General features: G+C 40.7%; 1 protein-coding gene across 1 annotated transcript in view; it reads right to left on the bottom strand.

Annotated features, from left to right (window-relative positions):
- LOC118738057 (205 kDa microtubule-associated protein) overlaps positions 1 to 11,129 on the bottom strand; it is a 109,112-nt gene extending 97,983 nt beyond the window's left edge. The window contains exon 1 of the mRNA XM_036468955.1: positions 8,770 to 11,129. Coding sequence (XP_036324848.1) covers positions 8,770 to 10,815 — 2,046 coding nt within the window. The 5' untranslated portion in view covers positions 10,816 to 11,129. The remainder of the gene's footprint in view (positions 1 to 8,769) is intronic.
- Positions 11,130 to 20,268: the final 9,139 nt, after the last annotated feature.

Below are 20,268 nucleotides of genomic sequence, written 5' to 3'. Positions count from 1 at the left end.
AAAAAAAAAACCGACTTCAACTCCCATATAAAAAAAAAATATATATATATATATCTCATGATCCGCTCTCGGATCTTAACGAGATTAGTATGGGACCACCTCTGAGACACTACCTTTCCGATGCAAAAAGAATTATCGAAATCGGTTGACGCGGTCCAAAGTTATGCGGTAACATACATAAAAAAAAAAAAAAAAAAAATATTCCGACGAACTGATAACCTCCTCCTTTTTTGGAAGTCGGTTAAAAATAGTTTATTTCACGTTTCTATCTGAATTAGATGTTTTATTATACAGAAAAGAAAACTAGATAGATCGATATAGAGGTATGCACTGCGACCAACAGATCTAAACAGCATAACGTGGCGACCTATGCTGACTCTAGCATCAGACCATCTACCCATAGTCATCTCGATTGATAAACCAACCGACTTTGCCTCCGCCAAACACCGTACCTATGTCAACTTTTCTAAAGCTGACTGGAAAGGTTACGCGGAGTTTACTGAAAACACCTTCACATCCCTCCCCACACCAACCGACGTCCATCTCGGTGAACGTAAGTTCCGCAGGGCTATCACTGCTGCTGCAGCCCGCTTCATACCGGCAGGGTGCATATCGGACCCACGTCCAAACTTCCCTGCCGAAGCGGCTGTTTTAGCCAATGAGCGTGATAGCCTTCGTCAGGCCGATCCGGGAGATCCCCGTATCAGGGATCTCAACGCGGAGATTCGGCAACTTGTAAACGTACATAAGCGGAAGAAGTGGGAGGAGCATCTGAAGACTTGCAACTTCACCTCTGGTGTGAGCAAGCTTTGGTCAACCGTGAGGTCATTGTCTAATCCGACGAAGCACGACGACAGAGTCGAAATTTCCTTCGGCGACCATGCTTCGTCGGACCCGGAGCGATGCGCGAGCTATTTCAGCCGGCAGTTCATACTGCATCCTCCGGTGGACAAAGCCAAGCGTCGAGTGACCAGAAGGCTGCACAAACTGCCAACAACTTGTGCCCCCCTTGCTTTCACTTGCGGTGAAGTTCAGGTGGCCATCGGGAAGGCGAAAGCCTCCAAAGCCATGGGTCCCGACGGAATATGCATGCTGATGCTGAAAAATTTGGGTCCTGCGGGGGTAGCGTACCTAACGGAGGTCCTCAACTTGTCAATGGCCACTCTCATCATCCCAGACATCTGGAAGGTGGGGAGAGTGGTCCCACTGCTCAAACCGGGGAAACCGGCAAACAAAGGAGATTCGTATCGTCCGATTACACTCCTTTCCCCGGTAGCGAAGACACTCGAGGCCTTGCTACTCCCGTACTTCACAAATCACCTGACCCCAGCGAAGCATCAGCATGGTTTCCGAAAAGTGCACAGTACAACAACAGCACTTAACGCCATAAACACTCAGATAACTCGTGGCCTTAACCGTAACCGTCCCTGTGAGAGAACGATTCTAGTAGCGTTGGACTTGTCAAAGGCGTTTGACACCGTCTGCCATTCCACGCTACTAGAAGATATAGAGGCCTCCTCTCTCCCACAGAGGCTCAAACGGTGGTCGGCAAATTATCTAAGTGGTCGACATTCGTCGGTAATGTTCAGAGACAAAACGAGTAAGCAGCGAAAAATAAAACAGGGGGTTCCTCAGGGTGGTGTCCTTTCCCCGCTACTGTTTAACTTTTATATTTCAAAGCTCCCTCAACCACCAGAGGGAGTCTCGATTGTCTCCTATGCCGACGATTGCTCGATTATGGCGACTGGGAATGGAATTGATGACCTGTGTTCGAAAGTAAACGGCTATCTCTCCGAACTTTCTCGCTTCTTCACTGCAAAGTGTCTAGCCCTCTCCCCTACGAAATCCTCCGCGACCCTGTTCACAACCTGGACGAAGGAGGTCAGGCTACCGCTGGGGATTCACGTCGATGACACACCAATTCCGACGGTGAATAACCCCAAAATACTCGGAGTAACTTTCGACAGCCTGCTCTCCTTCTCTGCGCACTCAACCGCTATTGTCAATAAAGTACAGAGCCGCAACAAGGTCCTCAAGTCGCTAGCCGGCAGTACTTGGGGCAAAGACAAAGAAACGTTGCTGGCAACATAATACAAGGCAATAGGCCGGCCGGTCTTGAACTACGCAGCGCCAGTGTGGTCGCCAGGGACTAGTAGGACGCAGTGGACGAAGCTACAGACGGGACAAAATACGGCACTTAGGACAGCGACGGGATGCCTCCTGATGACGCCAGAACATCACTTGCACGGCGAGGCGCAAATGCTCCCAGTTAGGGAGCACAACATAATGCTCTGCAAGCAGTTCCTGATCGGGAGCCACAGAAGTGGCCACCCAAACAGACAGCTGCTTGCAGAGGAGCCCTCGCCTAGGCACGTCAGGAGGCATCTATATGAACTGACGGACGAAGTCCAGAGGTTCATTAAGCAACCTCTGGACCCGACAGCGTACAGACAGGCCCTGAACGGCATTCACAGGGACTCAGTCTCGAGTTATGTAGACTCTCGACCTGTGAATGCCGTTCTAGGCATACCACCCCCGGACACTGACGAGACAGAGCTTCATCTGCCTCGGGAGACACGTACTACACTTGCTCAACTTCGCTCCGGCTACTGCAGCAGGTTAAACTCCTACTTGAGTAGGCTGAATGAGGATGTGCCTAATGAGTCTCCGGCATGCGGAGAGACCCCACATGACTCGAACCACCTCTTCGCATGCCCGGAAAACCCGACTACCCTAACGGCCCTGTCCCTGTGGACAGATCCCACAGAAGCTGCACGCTTCCTAGGGTTGCCGTTAGTGGAACTTGACGATAACGACTGAGATACCAACCGATCTGGGCGGGGTTGTTGTAGCCGCTACAACAACAACAACAACCAACAGATCTAATACCATCAAAGTAAAAATCACAACTAAAATTATTGCCTTATTGCTTCGCGGTGCCTAATGCAAAATAGCTATGAAATGTAAAACGGTTTATGAAGTAAAAATTTTAAGTTTAGGTTGAAACGACTACAGAGCAGAACCCTGTGATACCATATGGAATACTAATCCATTTCGGTGTCATGGGCTTTACCCACGGTCTTACTTCCGCCTGTGAGATATCTGCCAAGCGTGCGTAATCTTCTTCTATGATCGTGCAACTACAACACTGATCAGATGCGTAAACTTCTGGTCTTATATCATGTAAGCGAATCAAAGTCCTTATAAGGAAACTGGAGACCGGATGTGCGTTTGCTGTTGTAGAAGAGTCAAGTTTCCCCGTACTTTGGCTAAATGAGTTGTGCAGAGTTTTCCGAACGAAAAATATTGATTTTCAAGAATTCGATACCATTTCTACGAAAAGTTGTTTTTTGCTCATATAAAATACATGGAAAACTTTGAGCACTTTGAGCGACCTCTAAATATTTTTTGATTTTGAAATAAAAAAGGGGTATATTTTTTCGATTTAGAACAATCCTAGGAGGTGAAAGCAGTAAAATTTCCACGTTACTTGTTTTGGACCACCCTATTTTGCACATCCTCGTTTATTCTGCTCAGGTATGAACTAAGCCTGCTGAAATAGCCAAAGCGAGGCAGACAACGTTCTATCCCGTCCACGACAGGTGGTTGTGCGCCCAGAACGGCATTCACAGGTCGAGAGTCGATGGCCCTGATCGATTCGCCACTTCGCTGTTTCCTATGTTGGTCGCTTTATGAAAAAATTTTCATGTAAAAGCAACAATAAAATTAGCTAGCAAAGATGGACGATAGCGAGTTTGGGTGTACCTCATTGAGTTCGGTCGTTTCGCCACTCGCTAACTGTTGGCGAATCGATGACGGCTTATATAACTCGAGACCGACTTCCTGTAAATGCCGTTCAGGGCCTGTCTGTATACAGTTGGGTCCAGAGTTGCTTGATGAACCTCTGGCTTTCGTCCGTCAGTTCGTAGAGATGCCTCCTGACGCGCCTTGGCGAGGGCTCTTTTGCAAAGCAGCTGTCTATTTGGGTGACCACGTCTGTGGCTAGAAACTGCTTGCAGAGCATTGTGTTGGGCTCCTTAATAGGGAGCATCTGGGTCCGGCCAATGGCCTTGTATGTTGCCAGCAACGTTTCTTTGTCTTTGCCTCAAGTGTTGCCGGCCAGCGACTTGAGGACATTGAGGAGAGTAGACTGTCGAAGATGACACCGAAGGTTTTGCTATTTAGTTCAGTATTTCCATATTCATTTACAACAATGAAAATTTTCCACGGTGATGGAAAATAAAAGTTTTCGTATTATAGCTCCCGAAATTGTTCCCAAATTTACAAAAATTCGCAAAATATAGCTAATATGAAAAACAGATTAGTGTATTAGGAACCAGCGTCCTAAATACACCGCAGAAATATGAATGATGCCCTTTACATCTTTTGACTAAAGACCAGTGCAATTATCAAGAGAACAATTACAATTTGGTTGAAAAACAGATAACTTTGAGAGTAACCATAAATTAAAGGGCTGCCAGAGATTATATTTGATTATGTCATTTGCGGTTACAGATTCATTATCTATAATATCCACCAAACCTTTTCGCTGAACCCCGAATTGCAATTTTGCAATTAAAATAAACGATTAATATTTTAGAGGCTTGTTGCTGACCTTATAACTTATTATACAATTAGGGGATTAACAGGACCTCTTAACAAACCGTCGTAAAATCTTAAGCTTAAAATTTTTAATGTAATTAAAATGGTTTTAGAGGATTTCCAACCAAACCGAAATGTTTTTAGACTGATAAAACAATATATAATTAGTCCCTCCCAAAACCATTTTAACCGTTGTTTTACAAACCAAATGTTAAGCTTAAGATTTTACGACGCTTAACCCATCTTTTGAATCCCCTAAATATATTTTCACTATCACCACCGGCAAGGGTGGACATTTTTACAGTAAAAATGTACTTTTCTTTTTACACGGGTGGTACAAAAAAGAACCTGCTTTTTGGAACAGATATATTTTACGGAAACACTGCTAATTTATTCCACTTTTCTGTGTGAATCTGATATCTTGAAATAAAAGGACCACGAATACTAACAAAGCAACAATTAAAGAAAAAGTATTGCTTTATTGTAAAAAAAAATCCACTCATGTGGAAATCAGTTCCTCTTATGTGGAAATCAGTTCCACTTATGTGGAAATCGTAGAGCTTTTTTTTATAAATAATGACACAGGATGCGAAGGAAGCTTTTACTTGATAAAAATCTTGAAAAAATTTCTTTACAAAAAATTTATCAAGAAAACACAGAATTGGGCCAATAATTAAAAAATATTTGGGAAATTTTTGGAGCAGATATATTTTACGGAAACACTGCTAATTTATTCCACTTTTCTGTGTGAATCTGATATCTTGTAAAAAGAGGACCACGAATACTAACAAAGCAACAATTAAAGAAAAAGTATTGCTTTATTGTAAAAAAAAAATCCGAAATTTCTCTGTCACGGGTGGGACAAAGTTTGTCCCGCGTGGGACACGTACGAATTTTTGTATGAAAAGGTGTTTTAGTGGGGTCCATGTTGAAGATTATTATTAAAAAACATAAGAACCCAAGTTGAAGTTCAATTCAATCACTTTTAATCTTAGGACGGTGCGTCTTATATGAAAGAAAATGCGTAGCGCCGTCAGTCAAAAAAATTATTAAAAATCAACGCGATTTCCTAGCGTCTTAATTTCCAGTTATATCTACTTAAATTTATTGTGCTATAAAACTGCATACCTAGAAATTCTGAATAAAAAGTTACAAATTAAAGATTGTTGAATTTTTATAAATTTTACGAAGTTTTAAATGTGGATTTATGTGGTGCTGAATATGTAATGTGCTAGACTTTTATAAAATATGTATACTCTTAACATTAAATAAACAAAAGAAAAAACCAAAACTAGTCAAAATGTCACTTAACTTAATCAGCTGACCACAAAAGTTATATAGCTAATGGGCGAGTCGCGTTCCCCCTTCTCCCCTATTTCCACCACAACAAACAAATACAGCTTATCAGCCCTGTAAATCCAACTCTGACAACTGTTCCACCCTTAGATGTCACGGGTGGGACATGCTCTACTGTAGAATTATGCTTATCTAACTATGTATGTGGAAACGAAAATGCAATTGTGGTAAACATTTGCAATGAATTTCTAACATTATGTAACAAATACGAAACACAACCTCAACTTCTGTAATTAAATATAACAACTTTTATCTCTTTTGTAACGGGTGGGACAAGGTCAATACTGCTTAATAATAACACATAATTTATGTTACCAGATATTTCTATGCTTGTAACAAAATTAATGACCTGAAAAATCTACTGAACCTGTGCACAAAACAGCCAAAAAATATCTAATACATAGGGATAAATCGATACAAGTAAATCCAAGTCCATACTCGATACTTTTCTCAATTTACCAAGTAGTTTTTTACTAGATACTTTTTACTGCGATCCAAGTTGGTATCGAAAAAAAAGTACTTGTATCGGAAGCGCAAAATTTATTGTGCTTCAGTATCTTTTTTGAAAAGTAACCCATTAGAGGAATGGGAAGATATGCGCACTACATTTCCGCAGCTATATAAGCAAGCCCGTCCATACATAACGGTTGTTGGGTCATCTATCCCTTGCTATCGGCTTTTCTAAAAAACAGGCACAACTATCAGACATGTTCTAAAATTCGAAAATTTTAAATCGACTCGATTTCGATAATTTTCTCGATGGATTTTAACCCAAAAATTTACAAGTCTCGCACTAAAATGATTTATTTCATATCGCTGCTGCTTCTTTTACGGGTTTCAATTATAATGTTCACTGTTTTCATCAGATATACAGCCCGATTCTGTGCACTTGATAAATTGAAAATCTTTATAATTTGTCATTTTTTTATTATTTATCAAGAATTGGTATTCTAGCACAGAAACCAAAAGCTTTTTTCTTGATAAATTATCAAGATTGAAAATGCTATTGACAAATTGAAATTTCATGTGAAATGTATACATTTTGTATATTAATAAATTTGTTTCTAACAATTAAATACTCCATGTGCCGGCATTTGAACCTGCGACACACGGAATTATAGTCGACATCTCTAGCTACTCGGCTACGACAGTTAAAAGCTTTGTTGCTTTTAAATCCATATTTTTCATATGTGACAATGAAATCAGTTCCACACATGTGGAAATCAGTTCCACTTATGGAAATCGTAGAGCTTTTTGTTTTATAAATATTGACACAGAATACGAAGGAAGCCGTTCCCACGACATTTGGAAAAGTAGATTTTTTTGGGAAATATAAGTATATAAGGAGTTATTTTCTCACACTTATTTTATATGAAAAAACCTTATCTATTAATCTTGTAAAAATGTATTATATTGCTTTTGTATGAAAAAATATTAGAAGATAAATAATCTTGTAAAAATTCAATTTTTTTGTGAAAAAAAAAAATCAATAACTTTGAAAAATTTGCAAAATCGTAGTTCTATGTACAAGTACTCGATACGTTTCCGATACTGAGTAGGTATCGATACCTTGTTTGATACAATTACAATAACTGATTTGAGTAATACCTTGATGGTACCGATTTGTCCCTACTAATACATTAATACTTAAATACTCCACATCAGTAGAACAAATTAATTACACGTATTTTTTATATTTTATTCAACATTTTTATAATTTTATACAAATTCGCCAAAAAAACGCGTCACACGGGAACACTCGATTGCTTTGAAAGCACTTGCAGCAAAAATTAAAATTGCTAGTGCAGCACGCTCAAGTTGAAATTATTCTCGAAAGCGATTTGAGTAATTTCAGTTGCAGTTACACCTTGCAATTTTTATTTCCGAAAGTGATTTCTGCAAATCTGCAAAAAGGACTTTCAATAAATTTTTTAATTTTATTTTAGGTTCCCGAATAAAGTTCCAGGAAATGTTGCTCTACGCAACTCCCGATCCGAGGTCATCGCATTTTCAAACCTCCCGAGTGTTCTTCTGCCATGAAATCGCTTCTTATAAAAGCCATTTGTAGTTCGGAGGCGACCTAGAACTTTAGGTCCCTTTATTTGCGTGACGAGATCAACATGCAGATTATGAATAACATGATACCAAACTCGTTTTATGCAATTAAAAAAAAATAGCGAAAGAGCAGCTAACTATGTATTATTATGTATGTTAAAGCGAAATGAGTGGAAATCAATATATCTGTGGTCATAAGCAATAGCCGCCTAAGTCGAAAACCCTGAATTCAAGAAAAAACGTTTTAAACATTTGGATTGTAATGTTAACCTTATGGGGAAACCAAAATATGTTTGTCTATAACTTTTTAAATAGCCTAGCTGGCGAGATGGCGATTTCACATATACATGGAATAGTAGTGGCAGAATACGATAACATATGGTCGTTTAAAGTACAAAACCGCTTATCAAGATAATGCAAAACCGCGTATTAAGGTAACGATATATAACTCAATTCTTTCTTAAGTCGACTAAGGCGGTTATTGCTTATGACCACAGATATGTATTAACGGTGTACAGGACTGAGTTTGTATGTAAAGAAAATAGTTTAACTGATTTATAAGTTGTATAATGTTAACAGCAGGAATGTCAACAACTGTTGACTTGCAAGATTTGACTAGTTTTGTGATCTCAATAACTTTTTCTGCTAGTTTTCTATATATCTCAATTTTACTCTCTATTTTGCTTTGACGCTCTAGCGGCGACTTTTTAGTTGAAAATTTGCTATACACGACTAATATATAAGTAAATTACACACCTGAGAGAGGATTCCATCTTTTGTAGAAAGTTTTAAGTCATCAATTTTTTGCGCCAGTTCGTCTGAAGTTTCGCTTTTAGTTGCCAGTTCTTTGGTATCTTCTACTAAGTGTTTCTCCTCAGTTGACATGGGAGAAGGTGATAGCCCATCTGTACAGACTGATTTTTGACCAGGAGTGAATTCTGGAGCGAATATATTCAGAGAGGGATGTTCGTGCTCAAAGTCAATTTCCAGTTCAGCTCCACTGGGCTTCGCAAAACAACTATTTTCGAATGAAATGTGATCTGCTACAAGGTTAGGGTTACTGGCGTCAGTGAGGTTTTCGCCTGTTCGCTTAAGGGTTACATCATCTGCATTTTGTAATTCAGTTGAAGTGCTGTCTAAGTAGAATGATTCTTGCATATTTGCTCCATCATGCATATCAATAGGTATTTGTGGTATATCCTTTATTGATGAATGCATTTGATTTTGCATGTTCATTTTCATTTCTTCAGTCGAAGGCGATTGAGAAATGTAGTCTTTTTCTTCGACATCTAACAATTCCTTTCCTCCAGCTTCTAATTCTTGTTGTGACCGTTCTTCAATAAAAGAAACGTTTACACTTTCAGTATCGATTGGTAATGGCTGTACTGTATTAAGTACATCCTCAATAGGATCAGGCATTTCAAATTTATGTTGCTGGGCTAGGTTGTCATTATCACATAGCTGAATTCCAATATCAGCATCTAAATCGACAGATGTTTCAGGACCGTGATCGATTATATTTGCTGGGGAATGACGAATATCAAGTGAATAATCTGCTTCTTCTGCATTTGTATCTTCTTTGAGTAAATGCACACCATCATTATTATGATTTTCAAACTGTTGTAAGTGCTGTACCGTACCAACACCAATTAAATCGTCTTCTTGCTCCAATTCATGCGGACGCTTTGCGGCTTCATGTTCAAAATCATTTTCTTCAGGCAATGCAATACCATCTAAATTGGATTCAACACTTCCCTTGCGTGGGCTCTGAGCCACGAAATCATCATCACTAAGCAGGTGGCGTGCTATTGAGTTTGGGTGTGGTTGTGGCGCTGTTTCTGCATCACTGTTTAAAGCCGGTTCGCCAACAGTAAAAGCTGCACTATCGCTTGTGGGCACTAGGGGTGAAGCCGGATTCGAACCAACACTGGGGACGAACACCAAAGCATTTGGGTTTAAGTGTGAGTGCGTTTCAAAGTCCAGGTCATTAGGTCTGATAATTTCATCCTTACCACCATGTAAACCAATGCTTGGTAAACTAGGATTAGCATTTTCTTTGTTTTCTATAGAAAGTTCCACGGTTTTTAGATCATTTTTTTCTGAACTTAGTTGTTGTAGTGGAGCATTTTCGCTAAGACTATTTGTTCCATTGGTAGTATTTGTTGCCAATGAACTTGGTTCCTCTTCTTCCATCTCTACGAAATTTCTCTCAGCACCACCAGCACCCAATAGATTTTCAACCGGCTGTGATTGCAGTAATGTTGCTGTTTCGATTTTCATTTCGACTTGCAGTACACCATTATCCGAATCGACGTCTTCGCCGCCTATAGACGTTGTATTAGAAGTTGGTGAAAAATCACCATAATTTTTTAATGCTTCATTCTCTTCAATGCCGGTTGGCGTGTTGATGGCGTCTACGTCAACAGCGGCTGAGATGCCAACGACACCGTTACCAACTTCGTGCTTGTCTAGCAAGAGCATATCGTCGGCCCCGACATCGCCTACCTCATATACGTATCCATGCCCGTTGCCAACATCTTCTACGTCTTCCATATCTTTACTATCTATACCGTCTTTAATTCGCTCTTGCTGCTTTTCGCTCTGTTGCCCTTCTTTAATATACTTCCATTCCTCCTGGTCATGCCCTTCATGTTCACCAAATTTTCCACCAATACTACTTCCAATCTCTTCTGCTACAACATTATCACACACACCATCACCACTAGCCATCTGCAAATTATCCATCAAATGGGGCGAGCTTTGCAAAACGTTGTCCAAGTGCGCATTATCCTCGTGCTCCATTTTAAACTATGGTTTTTATATCAAATACCTTTCTTTTTCTTTGTTCACTGCTTCTGGGCTCTCCCCTTTTAATGTTTTGCACAAGCTATTAAAGGTTCTCGAATTTGTTTTAATATTTATCGATATTAAATTCACACAAACTTTTACAACACTGTTCAAACAATGCTCAAAGCTCCCCGTTTTCTCCAAATATTTAGAACTTATCCCAAACAAAGCGTCTTGTCAAATTTGCTGCACTATTCGCACTGCGAAGATCCCAATATCGAACGAAGAACACACCCGGCAAAATGACCCAACAAGCAAACGAATGAATTGGGCGGCACGAAGTCACTCGAGTATTTGTTGCCATCCAGATTTTTTTTACCAAAATCGATAATAACGGAGTTGCCAGACCCATAAATTATAAATTACGCTAAGGCTACCTGAACACTTGTTTTGTAATTTTTGCTATGCCACTTTTCTTCCAATTCTCTGTCACCTTCAAAACATTGGAAGACGCGTTTTGAAGCGTTAAAAGAGAGAAACATTAAATGTTCGAGGAATTCTCAGCGTTGGAATCGTGTGGCGTTCTGCGTGATTTTGTATTTTTGGTTCATGTACTAAACACGACCAAATTGACGGCAATAGATGGCAAGCTATAAGCTCTGATATATATTGCTCTTGAAAAGCAATGAGGGGCTCCAGTGGCTATTTTTACATACATAGGTATCAAGATAGTTCAGATCCAGTACTCCATGAACTTACAGGATTTTACACGAGCTTGCAGGAAGTTGCAGGAAAAATGTTCCCGTACTCCAAAATCCTCCAAAATCCTGTAAATGAGAGCGACTTTTGGAGAGTTGTGTAGAGAATGAAGTTGCAAGATTTTACCCGAACTTTTTCTTCTGGTAAAATCATGAAAAGTGTCAAGCAATCACTGGTTGACGTTTTTACAGGAAAAATGGATTTTTTGTTCCTGTACTTTTTGTTGTTACTCACTTTTTACTCTCACTTCAGAGAGTAATTTTGCTGTTTGGCAGTTTTACAGGATTTTTCACGAAAAGTATTGGATCAGAGCTGATATAAGTCAGCTAAACGACAATTTTAACAATTTGGCTATTCGATAAACGTTTCCCTAACAACATTCGTTAGCGCCAAATCAGCTGCTGTGTTTAACGATAACAAAGACTGCTTATTTGTCGACGTAGAGTTTGGTGTTGTTAAAAAAAAAAAAACATAAATAGTACGTTCTACAATTTTTTCGTACAGAAAAAAATGCACAGGACCGCTAGCTAAACAAAAATTATAATTTAATGTGCTACAAACTTGCATACATAATTTTTTTATTATTCTTATTAAAAACTTGAAGTTTTACGAAAGTTTGTTGAATTTTGTTTAAATATTGCAGAGTACCTATTAAAAACAAGTAATATAAATTACATAGCAAAAAAAAATAGTTTGTTAAAACTTGTATATATGGGTTCCGGTTTTGATTTTCCAATAGGGCATAAAACAAATATAGAAAACTGAAAGTTAAAATGTTATAAGTGTATTTTTTAATCGTACAGGAACTGAATGTGCTTTGAATTTAAAGGAATTGAATAATTAAATTTACAATTTTATACGTATACATCGTTTGCTGAAAGTATAAATATCATATATGTATGTGTATATTTACATATTTCTTTATTAATCATCATTATTTATTTATTTGTTTATGAAGGATGTTCTTACAGACTACATATATTAGAAAAAGTTACATATTATAAAATATTATTGAGATTACTTAAATAAGATTCAAGTCGATTTCGGAAAATACCCTTTGGCATAGGGAGATCAAGGTCTAGAGAACTATAAATCGTATTGATTTCTTGCAAAGTTCTATTTAAGGGAGCATTTCGGCTGTAAAGAGTTTTGCTAACAGCGACTCTATACAAATCAGTACACTGCTAGGAACATTGAAATAAATTCTGCTGAGTAATAGGGGGCAATCAACGTTACCGGAAATTACATCGAAAATGAAGGAAATTTACAGGAAAATTCTTCGGTATGCAACGGCATTAAGTTAATTAACTAACAACGTGAAAAATAGGATGGGATAGGGTCGGAGAAGTTAAGCGATCTTAAGGCGTGTCGGATAATCACGCGCTGGACTGACTCAATCCTGTTTATGTGCACTTGGTAATAAGGTCTCCAAATAAAGCCAGCGTACTCTAATCTTGACCGAACAAATGCAGAGTATAAGACTTTGGGAAAACGCAGTACTGTTGCGTTTTCCAAAAGTTTGCATCGAAAATGAATTAGCGACGATAAAATTTACATGCGTAATGAAATTAAATTTCGAATCGAAAAATACTCCTAGGTCCTTAACTACGTTGAAAGACTCCAATCTAGTATCAGAAATACGGTATGATGTGGGTAGCGGTGTAGATTGTTTTGAAAACGTGATTTGGTTACATTTTTTAATGTAAAGAAATAAGCGATTGAGGTCAGACTCCAACTGGGAATTCACGTCGATGATACACCAATTCCGACGTCGAACAACCCGAAAAAACTCGGAGGAACGTTCGATAGTCTGCTCTCCTTCTCGGCGCATACAACCGCTATTGTCAACAAAGTACAAAGACGCAACAATGTCCTCAAGCCGCTAGCCGGCAGCACCTGGGGCAAAGACAAAGAAACGTTGCTGGCAACGTACAAGGCAATTGGCCGGCCGGTTCTGAACTACGCTGCGCCAGTGTGGTCACCGGGTACTAGTAGGACGCAGTGGATGAAGCTGCAGACTTGCCAGAACACGGCACTTAGGACAGCGACAGGATACCTCCTGATGTCGCCGCAACACCACCTGCACGAGGAGGCCCACATGCTCCCAGTTAAGGAGCATAACATGATGCTTTGCAGGCAGTTCCTGGTTGGGAGCCACATATGTGGCCATCCAAACAGGCAACTCCTTGCAGAAGAGCCTTCGCCCAGGCACGTCAGGAGGCATCTATACGAACTGACGGACGAAGTCCAGAGGTTCATCAAACAACCTCTGGACCCGACAACCTATCTACAGGCCTTGAACGGCATTCACAGAGAGGCAGTCTCATGTTATGTAGACTCCCGACCTGTGAATGCCGTTCTGGGCACACAACGACCAGACGTGGACGAGACAGAACTTCGTCTGCCTCGGGAGACTCGGACCACAATAGCCCAACTGCGCTCTGGTTAATGCAGCAGGCTGAACTCATACCTGAGCAGACTAAGCGAAGATATCCCAAATGAATGTCCGGCCCCATGACTCACAGCATCTCTTCGCATGCCCTCTAAACCCCACTACGCTAACGCCCCTGTCCCTATGGATAGACCCCGTCGAAGCTGCACGCTTCCTATGGGCTACCGTTAGTGGAGATTGACGACAACGACTGAGGGATCTGGGTGGGGTTGTTGTAGCCGCTACAACAACAACCAACTTACTTAACGAAATTACCTACACACGCACCAACCCCATGTTAACGTTAATGCGCCTTTAAAAAATAAAATCGCATTTTACAAGTTTACCAACCTGCCTCAAAAATCAAAAAATTTTGATTTTCTCCAACCTGACGAACAACTTGTAGGGTTTGCCAACTTGCCTACACAAGGCTTATTTACCACCAACTTTTCGTTCCCACGACAGTCGGGTCTACGTAACCGGAACGACCCAGATTTATATTTGGCCAAGGACTGTCACTCCAGCAACACTCCACAAAAGCTCTTTAGGGACTCGTCACTCACTCTCCCACAAGTAACGAGTTGTCGCGACCAAAGTTTCTCTGTCTGAACCTAGACTAAGCAAATTACGATTGACGAAAGTTGATGTACTTTTTTTTTTGTCCGCTGGCAATACCGTGGACGCGCGAAAAATTTTTCTCTGCAATTGCGAAATTTATTTCAATTCAATAAAAACAGTAATTTAAGCGTACAAATTACGCTAATCATCTTCTTTTCTATACTGATATTGTTACGACTTGTAGATATCGGAAAAAAGGAACAAAAATTAAATTTAAGAGATCCCTATCAAAGATGGAGAATAGTGGCGGGGGCTCGGATGGCCCCTTAGCCAAGACAAAACGTAGGAGCCGAAGCAACAGTAGATTTAGGCAGGAAACCAAAAAAGGGAAGCTAGATACCCCAGCAGTGGCCAATGCAAATTCGGAGGAAGTAAACATGACAGACATTCAACCAAGTAAGTGGACTATTTTTATAATATGAACCATAAGGAGCCGTTCTCTGTGTACCTGGATAAAACGGATATTAACAGAGAGCGAATGCCAATTAACGCTTTACGGTCTCCAAAATACTTAATACCTTACAAGTACCTGACGTTGAAGAGGTAATCAAAGTTGGTTGTTCAGAAATGGAAGTGCAGCCAATGAATTCTACAAAAATGAAAATATCAAACAACACCTATATGAGACAAAAATCTTTGCACAGTGCGTTTCCAAAATGGGTATCATCATTGATATTCCAACAGACCTATCGGAACAGGAATTACTTCAAGGACTTAGTTCACCAATACCAATACTGGGAGTTCTAAGAGTGATGAGAAAAGAGAACGGCGAGAAATTCCCGACGAAACGTGTCAAAGTTATATTTGACGGAGTAAACATACCACCGGAAATTAGCTATATTTATACTAAAATTAAAGTTAAATATTGTATCACATTCGCGCAGTGCTATCGCTGCTTCCGATACAATCATTTTGCACAACACTGCAAACAGACAGACTCAATTTGTCCACTTTGTAGCGAATCACATGGGAAAAATATAACTTGCACTAAGAAATATTGTATTAATTGTGAGGGCGAACACGATGCGACCTATAAAGGCTAGAATAAAGGCTCAAAAAAATAATAAGGGTACTCATTTAACAGCGCAAAACTCTCGCAAACTGGGCAAACTGTACAATTTTAAACCCTCGCAAAATGAAATGTCAAAATTTGTATGGAAAGCCATTTGCACAAAAAGGAAACCTTTGCGCGGCAATTTTGTAGAGCAACTTTGCGCATTGCGCTGTGCAATCCTCAATCAGATATTTTGTTTACATTAATTTTGGTTTGTGCTCAACGCTTTTTCGAAATAACTGCGGTAAAACATAAATATTTGCTCAAATTTGAGTTTCAATTGTTCAACTTTATAAATTAAGTAAAGTGAAATAATTAAATGTCAGAAATTGCACAAAATATAAAATTTTCCTCATGAAACACATGACGCAAAGTTGCCCAATTGCCCAAATATGAAACTTGCACGTGTATATGAGTACCCTTAATAAGGGTACTCATTTAAAAGCGCAAAGCTCTCGCAAACTGGGCAAACTGTGCAATTTAAAACCCTCGCAAATGAAATGTCAAAATTTGTATGGAAAGCTATTTGCACAAAAAGGGCAAGTTTGCGTGGAAAGTTTGTCGCGCAAATTTGCGCAGTGTGATGTGCAACCCTCAATCAACTATTTTGCTCAATTTCATTTTGATTTGTGCTCAACGTTTTTTCGTAAAACTTAAATATTTCTTAAATTCGAGTTCCAATTGTTCAACTTTATAAATTGAGCATTGTCAAATAATTAAATGTCTGAAATTGCACAGAATATAAAATTGTCCTCATGAAACACACTGCGCAAAGTTGCCTAATTGCCCAAATATAAAACTTGCGCGAATCGATGAGTACCCTTAATGACTATTTGAAAATTTGCACATAAAAGAAATACGAACTAAGTATGCGAAACTATTTGGAAATCGCTGCCAAACCCTAGACGATGATGTCTCTAACTTCCCGGCACTTCCTAACAAAGAACAAACAAAAACACTAAAGAATGTCCAAGAAGCACCAAGGACAATGCACTAGCTACTACCGTACGCAAAGATTACTAAAATGAACCTCAATAAACAAAGAGAGCAGGAAAAAGATGAAAGAACTATGAATGAATGGAGACAAGCTACTAAAGATTGCAATATCGATACAAAACATAAGGAATTAGCTTATCCCAAGGATCTCATGTTACATCTACAGAAGCAAGACGAGATAGCCACACAAATTAACCAGGCGATATCTAATTTGCGAACAAGTAATGCGAAGAACATTACAAACAAGCAACATTACGAATTTTTAGCCAGTATCTAGGAGGGATTAAAACAAATGTATTGTTACGATTATCCTTGAAACCTCGTCCGGATTTCCCAAATCTCCCGGTTCGTATCGCTGGACTGTTAAATAAATGCTAACGATGACCAAATTGTAGTACAATTAACATTATTGTACAACAAACAATTTACAATACTCGCTAATACAGTAAAAAACACTTTACAATATTTGTTAAAGCAATAACAATGCTTTACTACTTTTTAACACAATTAAACTTATAGCTTGCTTATTCGTAACTCACTTCTCCGCTCACTTTACTTGTAGCTTGCTAACTTGTAACTAACTCAACTCCGCTGTGGCGGCGCCCTTATATACCTGCGCTCGCACTTATGGCAACTCTAGAACGTTCTGAAGTTTATCGCTCATTCTCTTTCTCTCGCTGTTCGCAGTATTCATCCAACTTGACGTTTCTCTTTGTGGAACATTCTACGTCATTCCTCGAACATTCTGCCTATTTCTTGTTGTTCGCTTCGCGTTGCCGCAGTATTCGCCACACTGCCCTCCACCTAAGTCTGATCGTCCCGATCAGACATACTTGCTGCTGGATGCACTGCATCCTTCAGCCGTTTGTCAATCTTATTCGGACCTTTCCAGTTACGATGTTGTTCGGAGGGGAAGCCTTTCTTCTGCTGCGGCATTTGCAACAACACCGAATCACCTTCCTCTAGCTCCTCTCGGCTCGATGCGTTACTGGACATTGCTTCCAGCTTATCTCCGGTGGTGCACCATCTCACATGGTCGTGCTTCTGGTGGTGAACAGACCATATCTCCTCTCGTGGGCACCGTTTTTGCCAGATCTATGCCGCATCCTCTGTCCATGACACCCAGCTTCTTGCCTTCGTGCTGCACTGCCTTTAGCACACCTTCTAAATCCGGTTCCTCACGCTGAAACTTGCCCAGTGTTTCCGCATCTCGCTCTATCGCCGACGTCAACCTCATTGACCGGACATGTATAACCTCATCCTTGGCTTCCGGCTTAACTGATCGCCTTTGCCGACAACTTTTTTCGGGACACTTCAACGCGCGCCTACTACTTCCACAGCCGCTTCCATTTCCGGCCACCGCCGTATCACCATTGCAACGTGGTTTAGCGGCTTTCCGCCTGCCGGAAACACTGCCTGGCTTGCCATGACGACTTCCTTGTTGCGACCTCTTCTTGACTTAGCTGGCGGAACCGTCACGCTTTTCCTGTATCGGTGAACTGCTTCGTTCTCCTGACGAAACCACTCCGTCTCCATCACTGCCAACCTCCGCCCAACTAACCGCTTCCGTTTCTGGTGGAATCTTCGACAATTCCTCTAAGTCTAACCGTCTGCCGCAATACTGGCTGTCGTAACCAACCCTAAGTGGCACTTTCCCGTGACGATCTGTCAGGACCATTCTCTGGAGGTCAATCTTCATGCCTTGGCCAAGTAAGAAATCCACGCCGATGATGAATTCATCCACGATGTCTGCCACTATATACTTAGTGTGCGAGGCCACACCGTCGATTATTACCTCGCATGGTACTTCTCCTAACACTTGGGTGCGATTACCAGTTGCAGTCTGCAGTTTTGCTCCAGGTGGTAGCTTCACATAAAAAGTGGCCAAATCTGGTCGAATAATGGAATGTGTCGCTCCAGTATCCACTGTCAGTACTCTCTCCTGCCCATTCACACATCCACCAACAGTGAGGTTGCATGCTTTCCGGCCAATTTGTGAGACGGAGATTATGCCCTTCCTGCTGGCTCGTTTCAGTTTAACGACTGATTGGAGTTGGCTTCGTCTCCTTCAGCCCTGCGTTTGCGTCCCCCTGAATTGTTGAGCCCACTGGAACTTGCGCTGCAATCGCGGGCGAAGTGGCCTGGCTTTCCACATTTAAAACATTTGCTAGAGCCATTATATTTCTCGCCCTGCAGTTGGATAATCTTCTTCAGCATTTCATTTGTCTCTTCCAGTGTTTCCACTTCCACACGATGTGCTTTGTAGTTTGGTCTACCTAGGAGCGCCGCCGTTACACGCGTCTGAGCATACAAGACGGTTTCAGCAAATGTAGGCTTTGGACTCGCGTACGTCTCTCGCTTGATATACACGTCCCGCATTCCGTTGATGAAACTCTGGATTTTTACCCTTTCGAGGTGCTCACCAGATGGGTCTCCAATAGCCAAGTGAGCCAACCTCTCGATATCTGAGGCGAATTCTTGTAGAGTCTCGTTGGCTTTTTGGCAGCGGTTCTCCAGCTCCATCTGGTAAATCTGTCTCCTGTGCTCGCTACAGTAACGTCTCTCTACGGCACTCATCAACGCATCGTAACTAATCCTTTCACAGTCGGGAATAGTATGCAAGATTTCTGCTGCAGGTCCTTTCAATGCAACGAATAGTGCAGCGGATTTATTCTCCATGCTCCAATGATTTGCTGCAGCCGTTTTTTCGAACTGGAGCTTAAAGACCTCGAAAGTAATTGTGCCGTCAAAGGATGGAGTCTTTACCTTGGGAGCGTTCGTCGAAGCAGCTGGACGATTCAACTGCAAGTCGTGGAGTCGACCTTCCAACTCGCCCATCTTAGCCTCGACTTTGTCCTGTCTCTCTTCGATTTTTTCCTGTATTTGTGCAATCTTTGCATCCTGTGCTTCCAGTTGGGATGACATCTGCGCTGATACCGCTGATGATATATGTGTCTCCAGCGCTTGTATCTGCGACGAAACATCCGCAGACAAATGCGACCTTTGTGCTTCAAGCTTTGTTTGCATCTGTGTCGACAGCTGTGATGACATCTGTGACATGGCAGCCAGTATCGTCTTCGTGTCCATAGCTGTTGATGAACTTGGACAATTTACAATACTCGCTAATACAGTAAAAAACACTTTACAATACTTGTTAAAGCAATAACAATGCTTCACTACTTGTTAACACAATTAAACTTATAGCTTGCTTATTCGCAACTCACTTCTCCGCTCACTTTACTTGTAGCTTGCTGACTTGTAACTAACTCAACTCCGCTGGGGCGGCGCCCTTATATACCTGCGCTCGCACTTATGGCAACTCTAGAACGTTATGAAGTTTATCTCTCATTCTCTTTCTCTCGCTGTTCGCAGTGTTCATCCAACTTGACGTTTCTCTTTGTGGAGTCATTCCTCGAACATTCTGCCTATTTCTTGTTGTTCGCTTCGCGTTGCCGCAGTATTCGCCACAGTATAGTAGAGCGGATGTTTGGAGGATCAATTCCAGCATATGAGAATACTACAGTTCAATATGCAGAGTCTGAAAAAACTGAATAATAAAGAACTACTGGAATTAACGTTAATACATAAAAATATCGATATAGCAATTCTT

This window comes from Rhagoletis pomonella, unplaced genomic scaffold, assembly GCF_013731165.1.
Source record: "Rhagoletis pomonella isolate Grant_MI unplaced genomic scaffold, Rhpom_1.0 Rhpom_scaffold_00004, whole genome shotgun sequence".
NCBI lineage: Eukaryota > Metazoa > Arthropoda > Insecta > Diptera > Tephritidae > Rhagoletis > Rhagoletis pomonella.
The sequence above is the reverse complement of the archived record's forward strand: the minus strand, read 5'-3'. Positions and strand labels throughout refer to the sequence as shown.